The sequence below is a fragment of the Phocoena phocoena genome, chromosome 15 (assembly GCF_963924675.1).
Source record: "Phocoena phocoena chromosome 15, mPhoPho1.1, whole genome shotgun sequence".
Classification (NCBI taxonomy): domain Eukaryota; kingdom Metazoa; phylum Chordata; class Mammalia; order Artiodactyla; family Phocoenidae; genus Phocoena; species Phocoena phocoena.
This window is the reverse complement of record NC_089233.1, coordinates 15,710,385-15,727,718: the sequence shown is the minus strand read 5'-3', so window position 1 is coordinate 15,727,718 and position 17,334 is coordinate 15,710,385. Positions and strand designations below refer to the sequence as shown.

General features: G+C 54.0%; 2 protein-coding genes across 5 annotated transcripts; one reads left to right on the top strand and one right to left on the bottom strand.

Moving 5' to 3' along the window:
- Positions 1–35: 35 nt before the first annotated feature.
- CFAP119 (cilia and flagella associated protein 119) lies at positions 36–4,178 on the bottom strand. 2 transcript variants are annotated; one of them, XM_065892810.1, is made up of 9 exons: positions 3,928–4,131; positions 3,564–3,595; positions 2,916–2,981; positions 2,574–2,743; positions 1,963–2,033; positions 1,662–1,778; positions 1,511–1,580; positions 1,349–1,438; positions 36–266 (listed from the first exon to the last, which is right to left on the bottom strand). In XM_065892810.1, exons 1-9 carry the CDS (start codon positions 4,129–4,131, stop codon positions 91–93), a joined length of 996 nt encoding a protein of 331 aa, XP_065748882.1. In that variant the 3' UTR covers positions 36–90. The 2 variants fall into 2 exon arrangements, with proteins under 2 accessions (XP_065748882.1, XP_065748883.1); XM_065892811.1 differs by lacking the exon at positions 2,916–2,981 and having other exon boundaries at positions 3,928–4,178.
- A 484-nt stretch (positions 4,179–4,662) lies between these two features.
- RNF40 (ring finger protein 40) lies at positions 4,663–16,938 on the top strand. 3 transcript variants are annotated; one of them, XM_065892801.1, is made up of 20 exons: positions 4,663–4,716; positions 4,826–5,029; positions 5,458–5,625; positions 5,760–5,901; positions 6,565–6,771; positions 7,338–7,459; positions 7,581–7,727; positions 7,827–7,901; positions 8,881–9,000; positions 9,093–9,272; positions 9,479–9,614; positions 10,467–10,588; positions 10,675–11,102; positions 11,189–11,306; positions 11,429–11,578; positions 11,757–11,969; positions 12,050–12,175; positions 13,411–13,551; positions 13,643–13,744; positions 15,694–16,938. In XM_065892801.1, the coding sequence occupies exons 2-20, from the start codon at positions 4,898–4,900 to the stop codon at positions 15,868–15,870; spliced, it is 3,006 nt and encodes a 1,001-aa protein (XP_065748873.1). In that variant the 5' UTR covers positions 4,663–4,716; positions 4,826–4,897; the 3' UTR covers positions 15,871–16,938. The 3 variants fall into 3 exon arrangements, with proteins under 3 accessions (XP_065748873.1, XP_065748874.1, XP_065748875.1); XM_065892802.1 differs by lacking the exon at positions 4,663–4,716 and having other exon boundaries at positions 4,898–5,029; positions 13,646–13,744; positions 15,694–15,870; XM_065892803.1 differs by lacking the exons at positions 4,663–4,716; positions 8,881–9,000; positions 9,093–9,272 and having other exon boundaries at positions 4,898–5,029; positions 15,694–15,870.
- The last annotated feature ends 396 nt before the right edge of the window (positions 16,939–17,334 follow it).

The following is a 17,334-nucleotide window of genomic DNA, read 5'->3' as shown; positions in this document are numbered from 1 at the left end:
TGGTGCAGGGAAGCCCAGAAGGTGCTCAGGATGGAGGCGGGGTAGGGTCACTTTGGTCCAGGTCTTTATTGGGGAAGAGGGTGGGGGTCACTAGGTCTTGTTCTTGCCTTTGCCTGGAGGTAGCTGGAGGGGCCGCTCGAGTGCGGTCAGCTTGCTGCTGAGCCTTTCCTCACTGGCCTTGAGCCGTTCCTCCACCAGTTGTTGGAGCTGCTCCAGTTCCTTGTTCATCTGGGTCTTGATGTAGGCCCGGAGGATGGATACCTGGCCTGCAGGGGCAGGGAAGAAGGGACGGGTCAGAAGAGATGCCGTCTGGGGCTGAGGGATTGCCCCTAGCCAGGCAAACACAACCTTCCAGGGTGCCCTGGGAGCTACACTAGTGGCAGTGTTGCTTCAATTCAGAAAATGTCAGCCAGCCCTTCTGTGAGAGAAAGATGGGCAGAGTGGCTATGCTGCTGCATTTTCTGGATTGCTACTTAGTAGCCTTGTGACCTTAGGCAGGTGACTTAACCTTTCCATGCCTCAGTTTCCTCTGTGTAAAATGCAGATAGTGATAGCAACTAGGATTGAGAGAGGATTAAATGGGTTAATAGATGTAAAATGTGGGAATTCCCTGGCAGTCCGGTGGTTATGACTCCACAATTCCACTGCAGGGGGCACGGGTTTGATTCCTGGTCAGGGAGCTAAGATCCTGCAAGCTACACGGCACAGACAAAAAAAAAAAAAGGTCTCTCTCTCTCTCTCTCTATATATATATATGCTTAAAATAGGGCCTGCCTGGCACATAGTGTTGTCAAATGTGTGCTGGCTATTACTGTCATTGGGTTTTTTTTCTTTTCTTCTAATTTTTATTTATTTATTTATTTATTTATGGCTGTGTTGGGTCTCCATTTCTGTGCGTGGGCTTTCTTTAGTTGTGGCGAGCGGGGGTACTCTTCCTTGTGGCACGCGGATTTCTCATTGTGGTGGCTTCTCTTGTTGTGGAGCACAGGCTCTAGGCACGCGGGCTTCAATAGTTGTGGCTCACAGGCTTAGTTGCTCCACGGCATGTGGGATCTTCCCGGACCAGGGCTTGAACCCGTGTCCATTGCATTGGCAGGTGGATTCTTAACCACTGCACCGCCAGGGAAGCCCTATTGTCATTGGTTTTATAATCCTTTTCTGGGACTCCTGCCTCACCCCCAGCAGCTGTGCTTTTATCTGTTTGCCATCTTGGACTTCTGCATAAGGAATCATTTGGAGAAAGGACACCATGACTAAAACAAAAATTCTGAAGTCCTGATATGGTCTAAACCCTTCATTTCACACCTGCCCAAAGTCACAGGGAACCCTAACCCCTCCAGGTCCTCACTTGGCTCTGGCTCTGGCTGGACCACTGTTTCTGGTTCCTCCTCATCTGGGGTGAGTGCCTGCTCCTCCACCTCTTCGCCCTCTTCTTTCTCTGCAAGCCAGAAGGCAGGAGGAGGCTTCAGCCCCAGCCCAGTCCAGCCCTCGCCCCGGCATTCTCCCTTACCCGTCTCATCCTTTGGCCAGAGCTTGGGTGCCTGTAGCCCCATGTAAGTCAAAGACAGATCCAGCCGCACCTGGGAAGAGGGAGGAAGACGTCTGCACTGAGGGAAAGGGAGGAGATGAGGGGTGGCCTCTTGTAGCCCATGGCCCAGTACCTGGGGTGTGAAGACATATTTGTAGAGCTTGAAGTGGCGGAAGTAGGTGTTGACCACATAATCTGCCAGGGCCAGCAGCTGTTCCTCCTTAAAGAGGTTGATACTGAAGGGGGGCCGCTGTGGGGATGATTGGGAGTTAGAGGACTGACCACCTCCTGAAGCCCTCACCTTTTCTCCAAGTGCCCAGCAATCCAGGAGCAGGAAGAGCCCACTGTGGCCTTCAGAGGAAGATGAGGGTCATGTGTGTAAGAGAGGGTGGGAGGCTGGGCTAGACCTTATCTGGGGGGAGAGTGAAACTGACCCTGATTCCGTGGCAAAAAAGAACACTGGTGAAGTAGCGGTAACATTCCTCCACGTTGCCCAAGGGGGTTGCTGGGAGAGAAGGCAAGATGTGACAGTGAGTACCCTCCCTGATAATCATTCATTTTAGTCACTCAACAGCTACTTATTGAGCATGAGCTTTAGAAGTAGAAAGATACAGGCAACAAATATTGAGTACCCACTATGCACTGTTCTGGGCACTGAACCAGACAAGTTCCTGCCCTTAAGAAGCGTATTTTCTCGTGGAAGTGATGGACAATAAACCAAGAAAGACATAGTTTAGCTCTCGTTAAACATTCTGTAGAAAATTAGTTCCAGGAGTAAAGCAAGACCTGTTTTATTGAGCACTGTGCATATATCTACATTTATTATATATAATATTTCTCAGAACAGTTTCATAATGTTAGTGCTGTAGCCTTATTATAGATAAGGAAATAGAGGATTTCAAAGGTGAAATAACGGGTGTGATACTGCTGCTAGTGATGACAGAACAAAGATTTCAGGTGCTAATCCTGCTTTTACTTCCCCTGGTCACTTGTGCCAGCCTTCTCCTCTCCCCTGGACTCACAGCCTTCGGGGGCCTTCTCTTACCAATACAGGCCTTGTGAAGATCTTGGAGCAGGGCACAAGCCGTTGATGTCTGCTCCAGGGAGAAGCCTTGTTGGCGGCAGAAGATGAGTGCATGGGAGAAGAGGTCCAGGGTGATGGTGTCCCGCAGGCTCTGTGCAGGAGAGCCTAGTCCCAACAGCTCGGCCAGCACCCTTGGGAGGGAGAGAGGAAGGAATGAGCGACAACCAGAGCCTCTCTTCACCGCCCCACACTAGTGTACAACAGGCTTTGGAGCCAGGCATTCCTCATGCCTTCCCAGCCCATCCACCTCCCAGCCTTCCCCAAGAGCTAGCTCTTATTCCCCTCCCTGCTCCCCCCGCATACTCCCTCATCTCCTCAACGTTGGCTGTCTTCTCCAGCCTGTGCATGGAATGGATGTCCAGGTACTTCCTGTCATAGGAAAAGAGGGGAAAATGTGTTGGTGGCCATTATGCATTACCCTCATAACAGGGCTATGATGGCTAGAGCACTGGACTGGGAACCAAGAGACCTGAGTTAGAGGTTTGGCCCTTCCACTGAATTGCTTTGTAACCTTAGGCAGGTCACTTCCTTCTCTGGGCCTCACTTTCTCCATCTGTAAATAGAGGGTATGGCCAAAATGAACTCTTATGATCCTCTTCATTTCTAAAGCGTAGGATTAGGAAACTTGAGTTCTGGTCTCTGCCACTCCCTACTGTATAACTGGGCAAGTCTCCCTCTGTGAACCTCAGTGTCCCCATTTGTACAATGCTCCATAGAGGCACTGATACTACATTTACATTCTCAGTCTTTGGCTCCCCTCTTCTCACACTCTCTTTGGACTGGGGCAGCAGGAGACCTGACTTAGTCATCTCGGGTAACTGCATCTCTGGGCCTCAGTCTCCTCATCTGTAAAATGAGGATACCGTTGCTGTTTGACAGGATTGTGGGGAAGCCCTAAAGGAATAATACAAGTGTGAAGGGTAACTTTCCCCCAAAGCTCTTCACACTCACCATATGCAGATCCGGGGCTGGGGCAGTGACGGCTGCAGAGAGAAAGCGGATTGGGAAAGGCAGAGCTGTGTTGTTCGTGGCCCCTAGTTCTTGAGCCGTTGCGAATCTCTAGCGGGCCTAAGAACGCGCTAACTTGCCTTCTCATCTTAAAGACTAGCTACGAGCAATGCTGGCGGGCTGGGCTTCAGCGACCCCTAAGTACTATTCATGAGCATATTAACAAGGGGGGGTCACACACCCCTGTCTCTTCACCAAGGCAGCCCGGGAAACGTCTTGAACGTTAGAAAGCATAACGACGGGTGGCGCCCTGCTGGGGAGCCCTTTTATAAACATTCATGAGCGGACGACTCTGTCCAGTCCTTACCGGGAACAAGTCGGCTGCAGGATCTTCATCCGCATTCACTGAAGCCACGGTCCCCGACTCGGTATGCACACCTGTTCCCATCCGCGTGGCCGATTCATCCAATGACCTGAGGTCTTTCTTGGGTTCTCTCCGCAGTTCGTAGTGCTGTTCAAGCTCCGATTGCATTTTCAGTCCCTGGAATTGGCTGGACTTCCGGCGGATCATCTTGTCGCTCCTCTGTGCCGCGGGGCACCACAGGTTCTGTCCTGCCTCGGTTCTGGGACAGCCGATTCTCCGGCAGAGGCTGCCAAGGCCTGGACCTCTATCGACGCTTCAAGCCAATCTACGCTGCAGAGAGGCCCGGTGCAGCCAATCCGCTGGGGGCGTCTTCCTCCGTCTCAACGGTGACCGTTGCTAAGGGGGTTCTTGGAGCAAGAGAGAAAGTGTACGGCGCTCGCCAATCAGTGAGAAGAGAATGCGCGTGCGTAATAAGCCGCAAGGCCCGCCCCCGTGCCCTCGCTTCAAAGTTGCTATTCTGAGGCAGGCGATGTCATTAGGACTGGAGAGTGGAAGTGTGTTGTCGGTTACCATAGGAACTGCCTACTGGCCAATCACTGAGAGGAAGAGGCGGTGTTCAGGAAGAAACCAAACGGGACCCGAAAGGCGGCACAAAGGGCGACCAATAGAAACAGGAAGTGGAGAAGATTTCGCCACATCCGGTACTGCCTGTGGCGCCTGCGCTCTGTGCTGGGGAGGCCAGTGACGTCCAGGGGAGTCCAAGATGGCGGCGGTGGGGTGATTCTGCTGCCGGTGAGGGGCCCGGAGCCGGCGGGGCGGGGTCCAGCAGGTGGGTGCGGAGGAGGCTCGGGGCCGCAGGAGCTCCGGCCGCTTCCACATCTCTGCTCTCTGTGTTCTGCAGGTGACGGAAGCGTCGCCTCCGCCTGCCTGACGTGCCTCGGGAGAGCCTGCGCCGCTCCTCCCCGCCGCGGCCATGTCTGGGCCCGGCAACAAACGCGCCGCCGGCGATGGGGGCTCGGGGCCCCCAGAGAAGAAGCTGAGTCGCGAGGAGAAGACCACAACCACGCTTATAGAGCCCATTCGTCTTGGGGGCATCTCTTCCACGGTTCGTGGGCTCCTGTTTCAGGCCTCACAACTTACCAGAACTCCCATCTCTGTTCTCCGTCCACGTCGTCCAGAGCCTTACTCCCAGTTCCCCAGGTTTAGCAAGATCCACTTTTCAGAACACTCTGTTGAAAGAAACCGAGGACACGACGTCTGCCTTCCCTTTACAGATAGGAAAACAGGTTTCCAGAGGGCGTGTGACTTGTCAAAGACTTCAGAGTTAGGAAGAGGCAGAAGCAGAACGTGACCCTCCTCACAACCGAGACGCTTTCTCTGTGGGTGTCTGAGCCTCTTTAAATCCTGTTAGCAGTTAGTCTGGGGATACTCCCCTCTCCCATCCATTCCATTTTGCTTTTCTTTGTTTCTTTCTATGATTGGGTTCTTGGTCCCTGCTTGACCATCTTCTCGGCCCCTTTGTTTCCTTGGTAGGAGGAGATGGACTTGAAGGTTTTGCAGTTCAAGAATAAGAAACTGGCAGAGCGGTTGGAACAGAGACAGGCTTGTGAAGATGAACTCCGAGAACGAATTGAGAAGTTGGAGAAGCGGCAGGCCACAGATGACGCCACACTCCTCATTGTCAATCGCTACTGGGCCCAGGTGGATGCCCTTCTACTTGCCAAGACCTGGCCTTGATCCAGCTGCCAATCCTCAGATTCCTCTGCTAGGAAAGGAGTATCATGCTGGGAAGCACCTGAGGGATTCATAACATTTTTGGTGCTTTCTCCCTTCAGCTGGATGAAACTGTGGAAGCCCTTCTCCGACACCATGAGAGCCAGGGGGAGCTGTCTTCGGGGACAGAGGCGCCTGGGACCCAGGAGGGGCCAACACGTGATGAGACCCCTCTCACAGAGCCAGGGACATCGGAGCTGAGGGGTAGGGCCAGAGCCCTGGGATCTGGGAAGCTTAATTAAGTTCTGGGGAAGGTCCTGGAGAGGAGGGAACTTTGACATTAGGCTGCTGAATTCCCTGCTTGCGCGTGCGCGCGCGCACACACACACACACACACACACACACACACAAATTGATTTCATATCTGGGCAGCAAAGGGCAGTGGGTAAGAACACAGGTTTTGGAATCTGAGTGACATGGTTAAGAGTGCAATTCTTGTTTTGACACTCTTAGTTCAAAAAAGTATTAAATGCTGACTGTGTAGTTGACATTGTTGTAGCTTTGGAGGAGACAAAGAAAATAAGAAATACTTACTGCCTCAACCATTACAGAGAAAGTGATTATAAACCATAAGAAAAAAGTATAGGGGTCCCTGAATGGGAATTAGTGTGTATGCACACTAGTTTAGCTTGGGAAGGCAGAGAAGGCCTTCCCTGAGGATGTGATTTGGTAGCTCTCTGGCTTTGAGGAAATTACCTCACTGAACTGCAGTTATTTCACTTTTAAGATGGGGATAACAACAGTACTACAGGTGTTGGTTATGTTGACTCAGTGAGCCATAGAGAGTTGAAGGAGGCGATCTGGAACTTGGTAAAGAGTGGTGGTAACTTACCATTATCCTCATGAGGGTCTGTCTGTCCCTCTCAGAGCCCCTGCCAATGCAGCTGCGGCCACCTCTCAGTGAGCCAGCCTTGGCTTTTGTGGTGGCCCTGGGTGCAAGCAGTAGTGAGGAGGTGGAGCTGCAGCTGCAGGGCCGCATGGAATTCTCCAAGGCAGCTGTGTCCCGTGTCGTGGAGGCCTCTGACCGCCTACAGCGCCAGGTGGAGGAACTCTGTCAGCGAGTATACAGCCGAGGTTAGTTCTTTGTGCCCCCACCCCAGAGGGTCCAACTCCATTTGCATCTTTATGGTATCCCCTCCTCAGTGCTCCTGGCCCAGAGGCAGCCACAGTTCCCCAAGGAATAAATCAGCCATGTTTTCAGGTGCAGGGTTAGGCTGTTGATGGTGGCTCTCGCTTTGATTCCTGGAGTTGAGCTCTGGAGAGATGGGTGGGAGGAGCTGTTGATGCTGGGGGAGCTTCCCCCTTGTGGCTGGAGACCTCTTGGGAGCACTGTGCACAAATCTTGCTGGCAGTTGCTGATCCACGAGGCATAGCAGCATGTGCCCAGGCTTTGCAGGCAGGCTGACTTCTCTCAGCCTTAGTTCTGTCAGTCCAGCCTGGGCGTTCTGAGCAGATGGCTCTCCTCTCTGAGCTGGTTTCCTCCTTTGTGCAGTGGGGACAAAGACTCCTGGCTTTGTCATGAGAAAATGGCAAGACAGCTGGTGGATCACACTGGGCAATGACCTAGCAGACTCCAGGATGAGTCAGTACTTTGACCCATTGCCTTGGACTTGGCTCTTACCCGAGCCCTCCCTTCACAGGGGACAGTGAGCCCCCCAGTGAGGCGGCTCGGGCACGCACCCGGGAGCTGGGCCGTGAGAACCGGCGACTGCAGGACTTGGCCACCCAGCTACAGGAGAAGCACCACCGCATCTCGTTGGAGGTGGGAGTTGGGCTTTTAGGGTGGGATTAGAACCAAGGCAGGGTTTGGATTAGATGGGCACCCAAGGATCTCAGGGAGCCGGGTCTCTTATCTAAGTACTTGTCCCCTTCCTTGTCCCCAGTACTCTGAGCTCCAGGATAAAGTGACATCTGCAGAGACCAAAGTGCTGGAGATGGAGACGACAGTAGAAGACCTGCAGTGGGACATTGAGAAGTTGCGGAAGCGTGAGCAAAAGCTCAATAAGCACCTAGCGGAGGCCTTGGAGCAGGTAGGGTCATACATCCGCTCAGATGGAGCCAGAGCAGGGTACTTGGGGCCCTCGCTTCTCTTCTCCACACCCGTCTACTCCTCTGTCTTCTCTCCACAGCTCAACTCTGGCTACTATGTATCTGGGAGCTCCTCAGGCTTTCAGGGGGGCCAGATCACACTCAGCATGCAGAAGGTGAGCAGCAGCATTCTTCCTCGTCCCTCCCACAACCTGTTCTCTACCCTACCCTTGAACATCCCCTCAGAATTAAGGACAGACGTTCAGCTGTGGTCTCGGAGGTCTTTCCCCGTTACTCACAGTGCTCTTTATTTCATTCTTTCATGTGTGTATTCAGTAAATAATTGCTGAACACTAAGTGCTAGGTACTGTGTAGGAAGCAGGCATTTTGGAGAACGAAACAGACAGGGATTAAACCTTTCACGGAGCTTAAGTTCTAGTTTGGGTAACTGACAAGAATTAGGTAAGGTCGTATGTACATCAGCTGGTTAAAAGTACCACTTAGGGGCTTCCCTGGTGGCGCAGTGGTTGAGAGTCCGCCTGCTGATGCAGGGGACACGGGTTCATGCCCCGGTGCGGGAGGATCCCACCTGCCGCGGAGCAGCTGGGCCCGTGAGCCACGGCCGCTGAGCCTGCACATCCGGAGCCTGTGCTCCGCAACGGGAGAGGCCACAACAGTGAGAGGCCCGCGTACCGCCAAAAAAAAAAAAAAGTACCACTTAGAAAAGAGATGTTGGGGTATGTTGGAGTCAACTGGCATTCTCAGTTGTGTAGCTGAGAAAGGGCCTTGCTGTCGCTGTCTCATTCCTTGTCCTTTTGCTCTCTCAATTCTTGGTCGTTGCACACTTTTTTGGTGCTACAGGGTCACTGCGCCCTGTCTCCCCTTGCTCAGCTTGCTCTTCAGGTCTTCCAGGAAGGCTTCCCTGACCCCCTGTCAGTTACAAGCCTTGCTTCCCAGCACTGACCAGGCAGTACTGAGTTTTCTCCTACTTGCCTGGGAGCCCTTAGGAAAGTGCCTGGGTCCGGCTTGTCCCTGGGCCTTCAGAGTACATCACTGCTCTGCAGAGGGGAGCTTGGGTAGGGCATATGGTGGGGCTATGAGGGAAGCATGCGTCCTGGCCTGGCCCTGCCTCCCACTGCCCTTCCCACTCCTCAGTTTGAGATGCTGAATGCGGAGTTGGAGGAAAACCAGGAATTGGCCAATAGCCGCATGGCAGAGCTGGAGAAGCTGCAGGCGGAACTTCAGGGGGCTGTGCGGACCAATGAGCGCCTCAAGGTGAGCTGTGTTTGGGACTGCGAGGGCCTGAGCCTGCACAGTAGGAGCTCTGAAACCTCTTGCTGATTGCCTTTGGACATCCCTGCCCCTAGGTAGCCCTGCGGAGCCTTCCTGAGGAGGTGGTACGGGAGACAGGGGAGTACCGAATGCTGCAGGCGCAGTTCTCACTGCTCTACAATGAGTCTCTGCAAGTGAAGACCCAGCTGGACGAGGCCCGTGGGCTGCTGCTGGCCACCAAGAATTCCCACCTGAGGCACATTGAGCACATGGAGGTATGCCCTTGGAACAGGGGCCGGGGACAGGGGTAAAGGCCAGACCCTTAGGGTCAGATTGTTCCTGGGTCAAGGGTGTCAGAGGCCCTGTGTGCCTGCCAGAGATGCCTTGGGAGTAAATTCCTCCTGAGCTGCTGAGGCCTGAGGGTGGGGGGGCTTGCCGGGAGCTAAGGGGTTGGGTGGGTCCTTAATGCCTCAACCCACAGAGTGATGAGCTGGGGCTGCAGAAGAAGCTGCGCACAGAGGTTATCCAGCTGGAGGATACGCTGGCCCAGGTACGCAAGGAGTACGAGATGCTGCGCATCGAGTTTGAACAGAACCTGGCGGCCAACGAGCAGGCGGGTATGTGGTGAGGACAGGGTTGAGGTGGGGCCTTATCTGGGATTGCTGGGCCCTGGTGTGGCCAGATGCTTATCCAGATGTAAGAGCTTAAGTCCTTTCTTCTCCCAGAGCCTCATCTCTCTGTGGAAAATGGGGACCACACCACCTGACTCAAAGGCGCAGTGAGGCTTACAGCCAGATGAGGTGGCTCATGGAGCAGACTTAGCCAGAACGGGAGCTGTCACCCTCATCCATACTTCTCTGGCCTTATGGTGCCTCTCTGAGATACTAATTCATTTTTCACAGATTTATTGAACACTTTCTATGACCCAGGCTCAGTTCTAGGCTTTGGGATGATACCAGTGAACAAAACACGACGGATCCCTATTGTGGAGCATTGTTATAGTGAGAGAAGACAGACAACAAAGGAGGAAAAAATTGAACATGTATATTAGGTTGTGACAAATATATCAAGAAAAATAAAGCAGGGAGGGAAGATAGGAAGTATTATGAGAAATGCCGGGGAAGTGTAACTAAGAAGATGATATTTGTTTAAAAAGCTAAAAGAAGTGGACTAACTTACTTTTGTGAATTTACAGTTAGTTATGTGTTCCTTTGAAAGGAAATTTGGAAATATTTTAGAAGTCTGCATTAGCAGAAATAACACACATAGGCAGTGTCAAGTTATGTTTAGGTGAATTCTCTTCATTTATTTGATGAGATCACACTTTCTGCATAAGGCTTCAGTTGTTATCTCCTTTGTAATGAGAGTGATGGCTCTGGCCCTGCCCCTTCCCCCACTGAGGGGTTGGGCCCTTAACCCAGGGACCAGCCCAGCCTTCAGCCCAGCCTTGGTTTCCTGTACTCTTCCAGGGCCCATCAACCGGGAGATGCGCCACCTGATCAGCAGCCTCCAAAACCACAACCACCAGCTAAAGGGGGACGCTCAGCGATACAAGCGGAAGCTGCGGGAGGTGCAGGCTGAGATTGCCAAGGTGAGGAGGGGGCTGCCTGGGGAAAGCTGCGGCTAGACCCCAGTGAGCACGCCTCACCTCAGCCCTGTTCTCTCTGTGCTTTGCAGCTCCGGGCCCAGGCCAGTGGCTCTACCCACTCCATCCCCACCCTGGGCCACCCGGAGGACTCTGGCCTGAGTGCCCCAGCCCCAGGGAAAGAAGAGGGTGGGCCAGGCCCTGTTGGTGCCCCTGACGCCAGAAAGGAGATGGCTTCAATGCCTGGCGCTGCCATTACTACCTCCTTGGTGAAGAAGGAAGACCTGGTCCCTTCTGAGGAAGAGGCCCAGGCCCTGACCCCCGGGGCCCAGGGCCCCTCCTCCCGGGCCCGAGAACCTGAGGCTAAACCCAAGCGGGAGCTTCGGGAGCGGGAAGGGCCTGGGCTGGGACCCCCATCTGTAGCCTCAGCTCTCTCAAGGACTGATCGGGAGAAGGTCAAGGTGGAGGAGGCCAAGAGGAAGGAGTCAGAGCTCCTCAAAGGTCTCCGAGCAGAGCTCAAGTGAGGCCCTGTTCCTTTCTCCTTCCCACCCCTGCCAAGTGGCCTCCAACCCTACTCACCAAGCCTTCCTCCTGTGCCTCCCCCAGGAAGGCCCAGGAAAGTCAGAAGGAGATGAAACTGCTGCTGGACATGTATAAGTCTGCACCCAAGGAGCAGCGGGATAAGGTGCAGCTCATGGCAGCGGAACGCAAGGCCAAGGCTGAGGTGAGGGCAGGTAGGGCCTATGAGGTGTGCAGAGAGGCTGCCCCAGGGGGTTGTAACCAGAGCAGAGCCCTAGGTCAGCAGGAAGCAGTGACAAGAGAGCTCCCTCCTTCTGGTGGTTATAGGTCGATGAGCTACGGAGCCGCATCCGGGAATTAGAGGAGAGGGATCGGAGGGAGAGCAAGAAGATCGCGGATGAGGATGCCCTGCGGCGCATTCGTCAGGCAGAGGAGCAGATAGAACACCTGCAACGCAAGTTGGGTGCCACCAAGCAGGTGCGACCCCGTTCTGGTCCCCTTGCTTCTGAATATTGGAATTCCCTAAACCTCCTGTTCTAGCACATGACCTGGGTCCATTCTGTGGTTCTTTGCTCAGCCATATTTTCCTGTGGTTTCCCCACTGTTGTCTTGTCCATCTACTACATTCCATCTTGTCCCTGCCCACTTGCTGCAGGAGGAGGAGGCTCTGCTCTCAGAGATGGATGTGACAGGCCAGGCTTTTGAGGACATGCAGGAGCAGAATGGGCGGCTGCTACAGCAGTTGCGGGAAAAGGACGATGCCAACTTTAAGCTGATGTCAGAGCGGATCAAGGCCAACCAGATTCATAAGCTACTGCGGGAGGAGAAGGATGAGCTGGGCGAGCAGGTTCTTGGCCTCAAGTCCCAGGTATGGCTGCCCTGGGCTTGTTAGAGTGGAGCTGGAGAGGCAGGGGCTCCCCAGCACTGAGTCCCCACCCCTGTCCTCAGGTGGATGCCCAGCTGCTGACCGTGCAGAAGCTGGAGGAAAAAGAGCGGGCCTTGCAGGGCAGCCTCGGGGGTGTGGAGAAGGAGCTGACACTGCGCAGCCAGGCCCTGGAGCTCAACAAGAGGAAGGTGAGGCCAGACCTGTGCGAGGGGACAGCAACCTGGGATGCTGGCTCACAGCCTCACTTTGTGACTCTGCTTAGAGAACTTGAAACAGATGACCTGGGCCAAAGTCTGGCTCTGCTTCATCTCACAGCCCAGCTCATGTCTCAGACACTTACTGTGTTCCAGACTGTGTACTGGAGGACTTTGCATGCTTGGTCACATTTCAGTCTGAAAATAATCCTACAACAGTTTTTGTTGTTACCTTTCATAAGTGAGAAGATTGAGGCTCAGGGAGGTAGCTGACTTGCTCAAGAAAGAGTGGGACTGGAATTTGGGCCCGGGGTCTCCTTGGCTCCACAGCCCACGTCCTGGCCACTGCATTGGTTAGCTGTGAAATGTGCATGGTGGTCTCTGTCATGTAGTTGTATTAAACCTAAGAAATGTTTAGCTTGTGGTAGTTGTTCTTCTGAGGGTAACAGAGTTAGGAATGATCTGTGGCGCCCTCTTGGTGACATCACTCCTCTAGCTTATGGTAAAGGCTTAAGATTAACATTGACTTTCATCTTTTTTCCCCTCCTGGACTTTTTTTCTTCTCCATTTGGCTCATTCATTGAAGCAGTATTAGTCATACCCTTGCTATATACCAGGACCTGCACTGAGTGCTGGGGAGATCACGGGAACAAGACCGTCCTGCTGGAAGTGGGAACTTCCAGTTTTGAGGGGCAGATAGCAAGCCAATAATCCCACAGACAAAATAACATTATTACAGATCATAGCATGTTTTGTGGGGGTGGGGGGGCACGCTGCACAGCTTGTGGGCCACGGCAGTGAAAGCCTGGAATCCTAACTACTAGGCCACCAGGGAACTCACAGTATGTCTTATGAAGGAAATAGAGGCGGATGAAAGAAAAATAGGACAGCGTGTCTCAGGAGGTGACATTTGAGCTGAGGCCTCAGGGGGTTGCAGGAAAAAAAAGTGTGTTGAGGGGAGTAGAAAGAGGAGCCCGGTGAAGCCTCAAAGACAGGAGAGAGCGTTATGCAGTTGAGGAACTGAAGGTGTTGGGAATGAGGTAGACTAGGAGGAGGTGAGCGTTCAGAGGTCAGGAGACAGAACCAGTTCCAGTGAAGGTAACTGGACTTATCCCAAGAGCAGGAATCACTGGATGGTTGACACAAGCATCTGTGGGCCATGGCTCCACATGCCTGACTCCCCAGGCTCAGGCAAACGGTGCCCCTCCTCCCCGCTCCACCCACCTCAGGCTGTGGAAGCAGCTCAGCTGGCCGAGGACCTGAAGGTACAGCTGGAGCACGTGCAGACACGGCTGCGAGAGATCCAGCCTTGCCTGGCAGAGAGCCGGGCTGCCCGTGAGAAAGAGAGCTTCAACCTCAAGAGGGCTCAGGTGTGTGGTGGGCAGGGGGTGGGGGCGGGGTGGGAGCGGGAGGTTCAGATTGAGGACCCTTGCACTCAGCCTAGCCCCTCTCCTGCCCCAGGAGGACATCTCACGGCTGCGGCGCAAGCTGGAGAAGCAGAGGAAGGTGGAGGTTTACGCAGATGCCGATGAAATCCTCCAGGAGGAGATCAAGGAGTACAAGGTGGGGCCTTGGGGCTGGGTTGTGCTCCAGGAATCTTAGATGACCTAGGAATCTTAGATGGGGGGTTGGTGAGAGCTCTGGTGGGTAGTGGGAACCCAGAAATAAGGTAGGGTGGCAAAACCTGTGCAGAACCCGATGTGGAGAATCAGATAACTATCAAGTGTGGTACACATACTGTGTGCCAGGCAGAGTGCCTGGCTAGGTATGAGAGGGCTAGGCACTAGACCTGGTCTCAGATCTCTTGAAACTGACAGTCTGTTGGAGGAGGCAGCCAAGTAATTCTCCCATCTGAGTGATGAGCAGTGTGATGGCAGAGGCGAGAGGGGCTGTGGGAAATCAGGGGAGCCCCTTAACAGCCCTGGTGGTCAGCAGGCTTCCTGGAAGGAATATCATCCAAAGAAAAACTGAAGAGTGAGTCAGGGTTGGCCGTGATGAACAGGGATGAAACGATTCCAGCAAAGGGAAAGGCAGAGGTGGAGGCCCTTAGTTGAGAGAGGCGTGCTGGAGGACAGAGCTGGACAGTCGTAGTTGGAGGACAGAACATGGGTTTTGTGGTGAGTGACAAGCCTGGTGGGAGTTGGGCAGTGTTAGATCCTGAAGGGTTTGTAAACCAGGTTGAGCTGCACTGTAGTCAGTGTGCAGAGAGCGATGTCTCAAGGATGTTGAGGATGAGGTGCCTGTGGGACTTCTTGGGAGGCTGTCTGGGAAGGCACTCAAAGCAAAAGGGCTGGTGTGGAGGACAGGAGTTTGTGGGGGATTGTCAGCAGAGGCAAAGGTAGAAGCCACATATAACTGTTGTCACCCAGGGAGGGTCTGTGGCATGACACGGAACAGGGGTCACTCCCCCTGAGGAGCCTCGAAACTTAAATGGACAGAGGAAGAGGAGCCTGTAGCTTAGGAGGAAGGAGAGCGATCTAGAGGGAATTGATTGGGGAAGGGTTTCAAGGAGGCAGAGGTGAGCTCAGAACTGCCAAGAAGGCAAATGAAGCAGGTGTTGAGAGATGCCTCTTGGATTTGGCAGCCTTGGTGGGAGTTCTTGGGCAGAGGTGGAGGTGGAGGTCAGATCACCTGGACTCTCACCTACTGCAGTGAGGAAAGGGTGGAGAGTGAGTCAGTAAGTAGACAACCTGTTGAAGCAGTTTGGCCTTGAAGGGGCAGAGGCAGCTCGAGGCAGCCATGAGGGAGCAGGGAAGGGTTTTTGGAGAAACAACAGACTGCAGCCTGTCAAATGCTGATGGGTAGGGTTCTGAGAGCTAGGGAAGAGGTGATGCTTGTGGGGAGTTGCTGAGGTGGCGGGCAGGGCAGAGGATGCATGTTGGGAATGTTGAGTTGTGGGAATTTCCTGTCTGGAGTTGGAAGTGAGACCTGGTGGCAGGTGGGAAGTTTCAAGATAGGAGAGGAGATTTGTAAAACCTCCTTAGAGAGAAATGGATCCCAGGACCCACAGCAGGATTTCTGGGCAGCACCAGGGATGGGCCCAGTTGAGGGTTGAGAACAGCAGATTTCTAGTGGCACTGCCATACCCAGCTGTGACTTACCAGATGCAGGTAAGAAGGTAGAGAGAAGAAGGTGGAGAGAAGGTAGACAGTCGGCTTAAGCTAGGATTGGGGTTTTGCCAGAGAAGGCCAGAGGGGCAAGAGATGAAGCCCCAGGGCAGAGGAGCTCAGGTTGGAGCCTGTGGGTCATTGACCTTTAGAGGGGACATGTGACCACTGGCCATCACCACCCAGATTAGAGTCTAGACTGTGCTACTTTCTAGTTTTGAAACCTGGGCTTTTGAGCCTCAGTTTCCTCATCTGGAGGGTGCTTATCCCTACCTCCTAGGGCTATGGTGAGAGTTAGGTGCAGTCTGCTCTGTGGTGGCCTTAGTCTGGACCACCTCTTGCTATCAGCTTGGGATCCGGGCCCTGTCAGGATTGTTCCTGAGCTGATGCCTTTGCCCTGCCCAGGCGCGGTTGACCTGCCCCTGCTGTAACACCCGCAAGAAGGATGCAGTTCTCACCAAGTGCTTCCACGTTTTCTGCTTCGAGTGCGTACGGGGCCGCTATGAGGCCCGCCAGAGGAAGTGCCCCAAGTGCAACGCAGCCTTTGGTGCCCATGACTTCCACCGTGTCTACATCAGCTGAACCGTAACTCAGGGGACTTTGGAACATCCATGGACCCTGGGGGCTGTGCCTCCAGTCCCTCCCCACCCCACACCCAGTGGCCCCCACCCTCCATTCTGGACCCTGTGGGCCCAGCCCCTCCCCATGTAGTTGGTTTTGGGGGCCCCAGTGCATGCTAGTGGGAGTGGGATTAACCAAGCTCAGTTTCACCTTTTCCCCAAGGTCAGAACTACAGCCTAGGGGGCACTTGCCCTGCACAAAAGGTCTGCTGTGAGAGGCCTGAGGGGCCCAGAGCACTCAACAGAACTTCTTGGAACCTGGCCCTAAACCTTCTCCAACTGACTCCATGGGCCCATCCCAGCCCTAAAGGGGAAATTCCCCAGGCTGTGACTTCCCGCACAAGTGGAAGTTCACTACCTGCTTACACACCCACAAGTAAGGACCAGGGGTGGGTCAGATCCCCAGCTCCTTGCTCTGAGACTGGGCTCTGGGGCCCAGGGAGTTTCTTTACCCTCTGCTCCCCAGACCTGGGCAGACCTTCCCTCCTGTGGAGTTCCTTGGGCTCTTTGGTCTGGTCTTATACTAAGAGCACCTCCTTGGTGGGGGCACTGTCTTCTGGGAAGCTCTAAGGTTGCTGCAGTCACCTTGCACTCATCTTGGGAGTGCTGAACTAAGATCATCAGTTTCTATTCTAATCAGACCCCTCCCAATCTCTACTTCGCTCCCAGGCCCCACTTACAGCCCTGATGCTTCCCAGGGCTCTGCTGGGTCCCCAGCCCTGACCCTGCTTTCATCCTGGTGGCCTTAACTTTAGTGGAGGCAGAACTTCCAGGGGGAAAAAGGGACAGACTAGTGTGCTGGGCCGACTTCCAATCATTCCAGGTAGAAGAGCATCTAACACCCTGTGACTGAGCCTATACCCACAATGCTTCCTGTGCTGCCTGCCCAAGCAAACTCTATGGGCTGTGAAGGCAGTATGCAGGGGCCTGGAAGGTGGAGCTGCTGAGAGGTGCAAGGCTCCTCTTGGCCCCTGCCCTAGAGATGTCTTGTATAGGCTGTTAATTGTTTTGAATAAACGTCCAACCCTCAGCCTGTAGTCCGGGTAGCCAGGCTTCCTGCCCTAAATGTGGTTCCGGATTTTGGCTGTTACCCTTGTTCCCAGCGCTGCCCTGGCTGGCGTGTGAACCTGGAGGACCTGCACAGATGAGACCCCCACTCCCAACACCTGGTTAGACTGGGCCTTTGGGAGGGGGCGCGTTTGCAGGGAGAAAGCATCGTGGTCAGCACTCTGTCGCCAGCCGGCCCCACCTGTTCCCATGGGAAGGGGCTGACACACCCTGGATCTCCGCATCTCTGCCGGCAGGGTCCGTGCGGGCTCGCAACAGCCCGCGCAGTCATTGGCGGCAGGGATGCTGGGAACCCCGAAGTGCATCCTGGGAAATGTAGTTCTATATTGGCGCTTCTAGGCAAGATCCTCGGAGGGGA

Coding starts and splice junctions, on each gene's coding strand:
- CFAP119 (XM_065892810.1), bottom strand. CDS start 4,131: ATGATCCGCCGGAAGTCCAGCCAATTCCAGGGACTGAAAATGCAATCG. Junction 1,779..1,962: donor TTTTTTGCCACGGAATCAGG/GTCAGTTTCACT, acceptor TCATCCCCACAG/CGGCCCCCCTTCAGTATCAA. Junction 267..1,348: donor CCAGCCAGAGCCAGAGCCAA/GTGAGGACCTGG, acceptor CTGCCCCTGCAG/GCCAGGTATCCATCCTCCGG.
- RNF40 (XM_065892801.1), top strand. CDS start 4,898: ATGTCTGGGCCCGGCAACAAACGCGCCGCCGGCGATGGGGGCTCGGGG. Junction 9,273..9,478: donor GGCACATTGAGCACATGGAG/GTATGCCCTTGG, acceptor CTCAACCCACAG/AGTGATGAGCTGGGGCTGCA. Junction 13,552..13,642: donor TCAACCTCAAGAGGGCTCAG/GTGTGTGGTGGG, acceptor CTCCTGCCCCAG/GAGGACATCTCACGGCTGCG.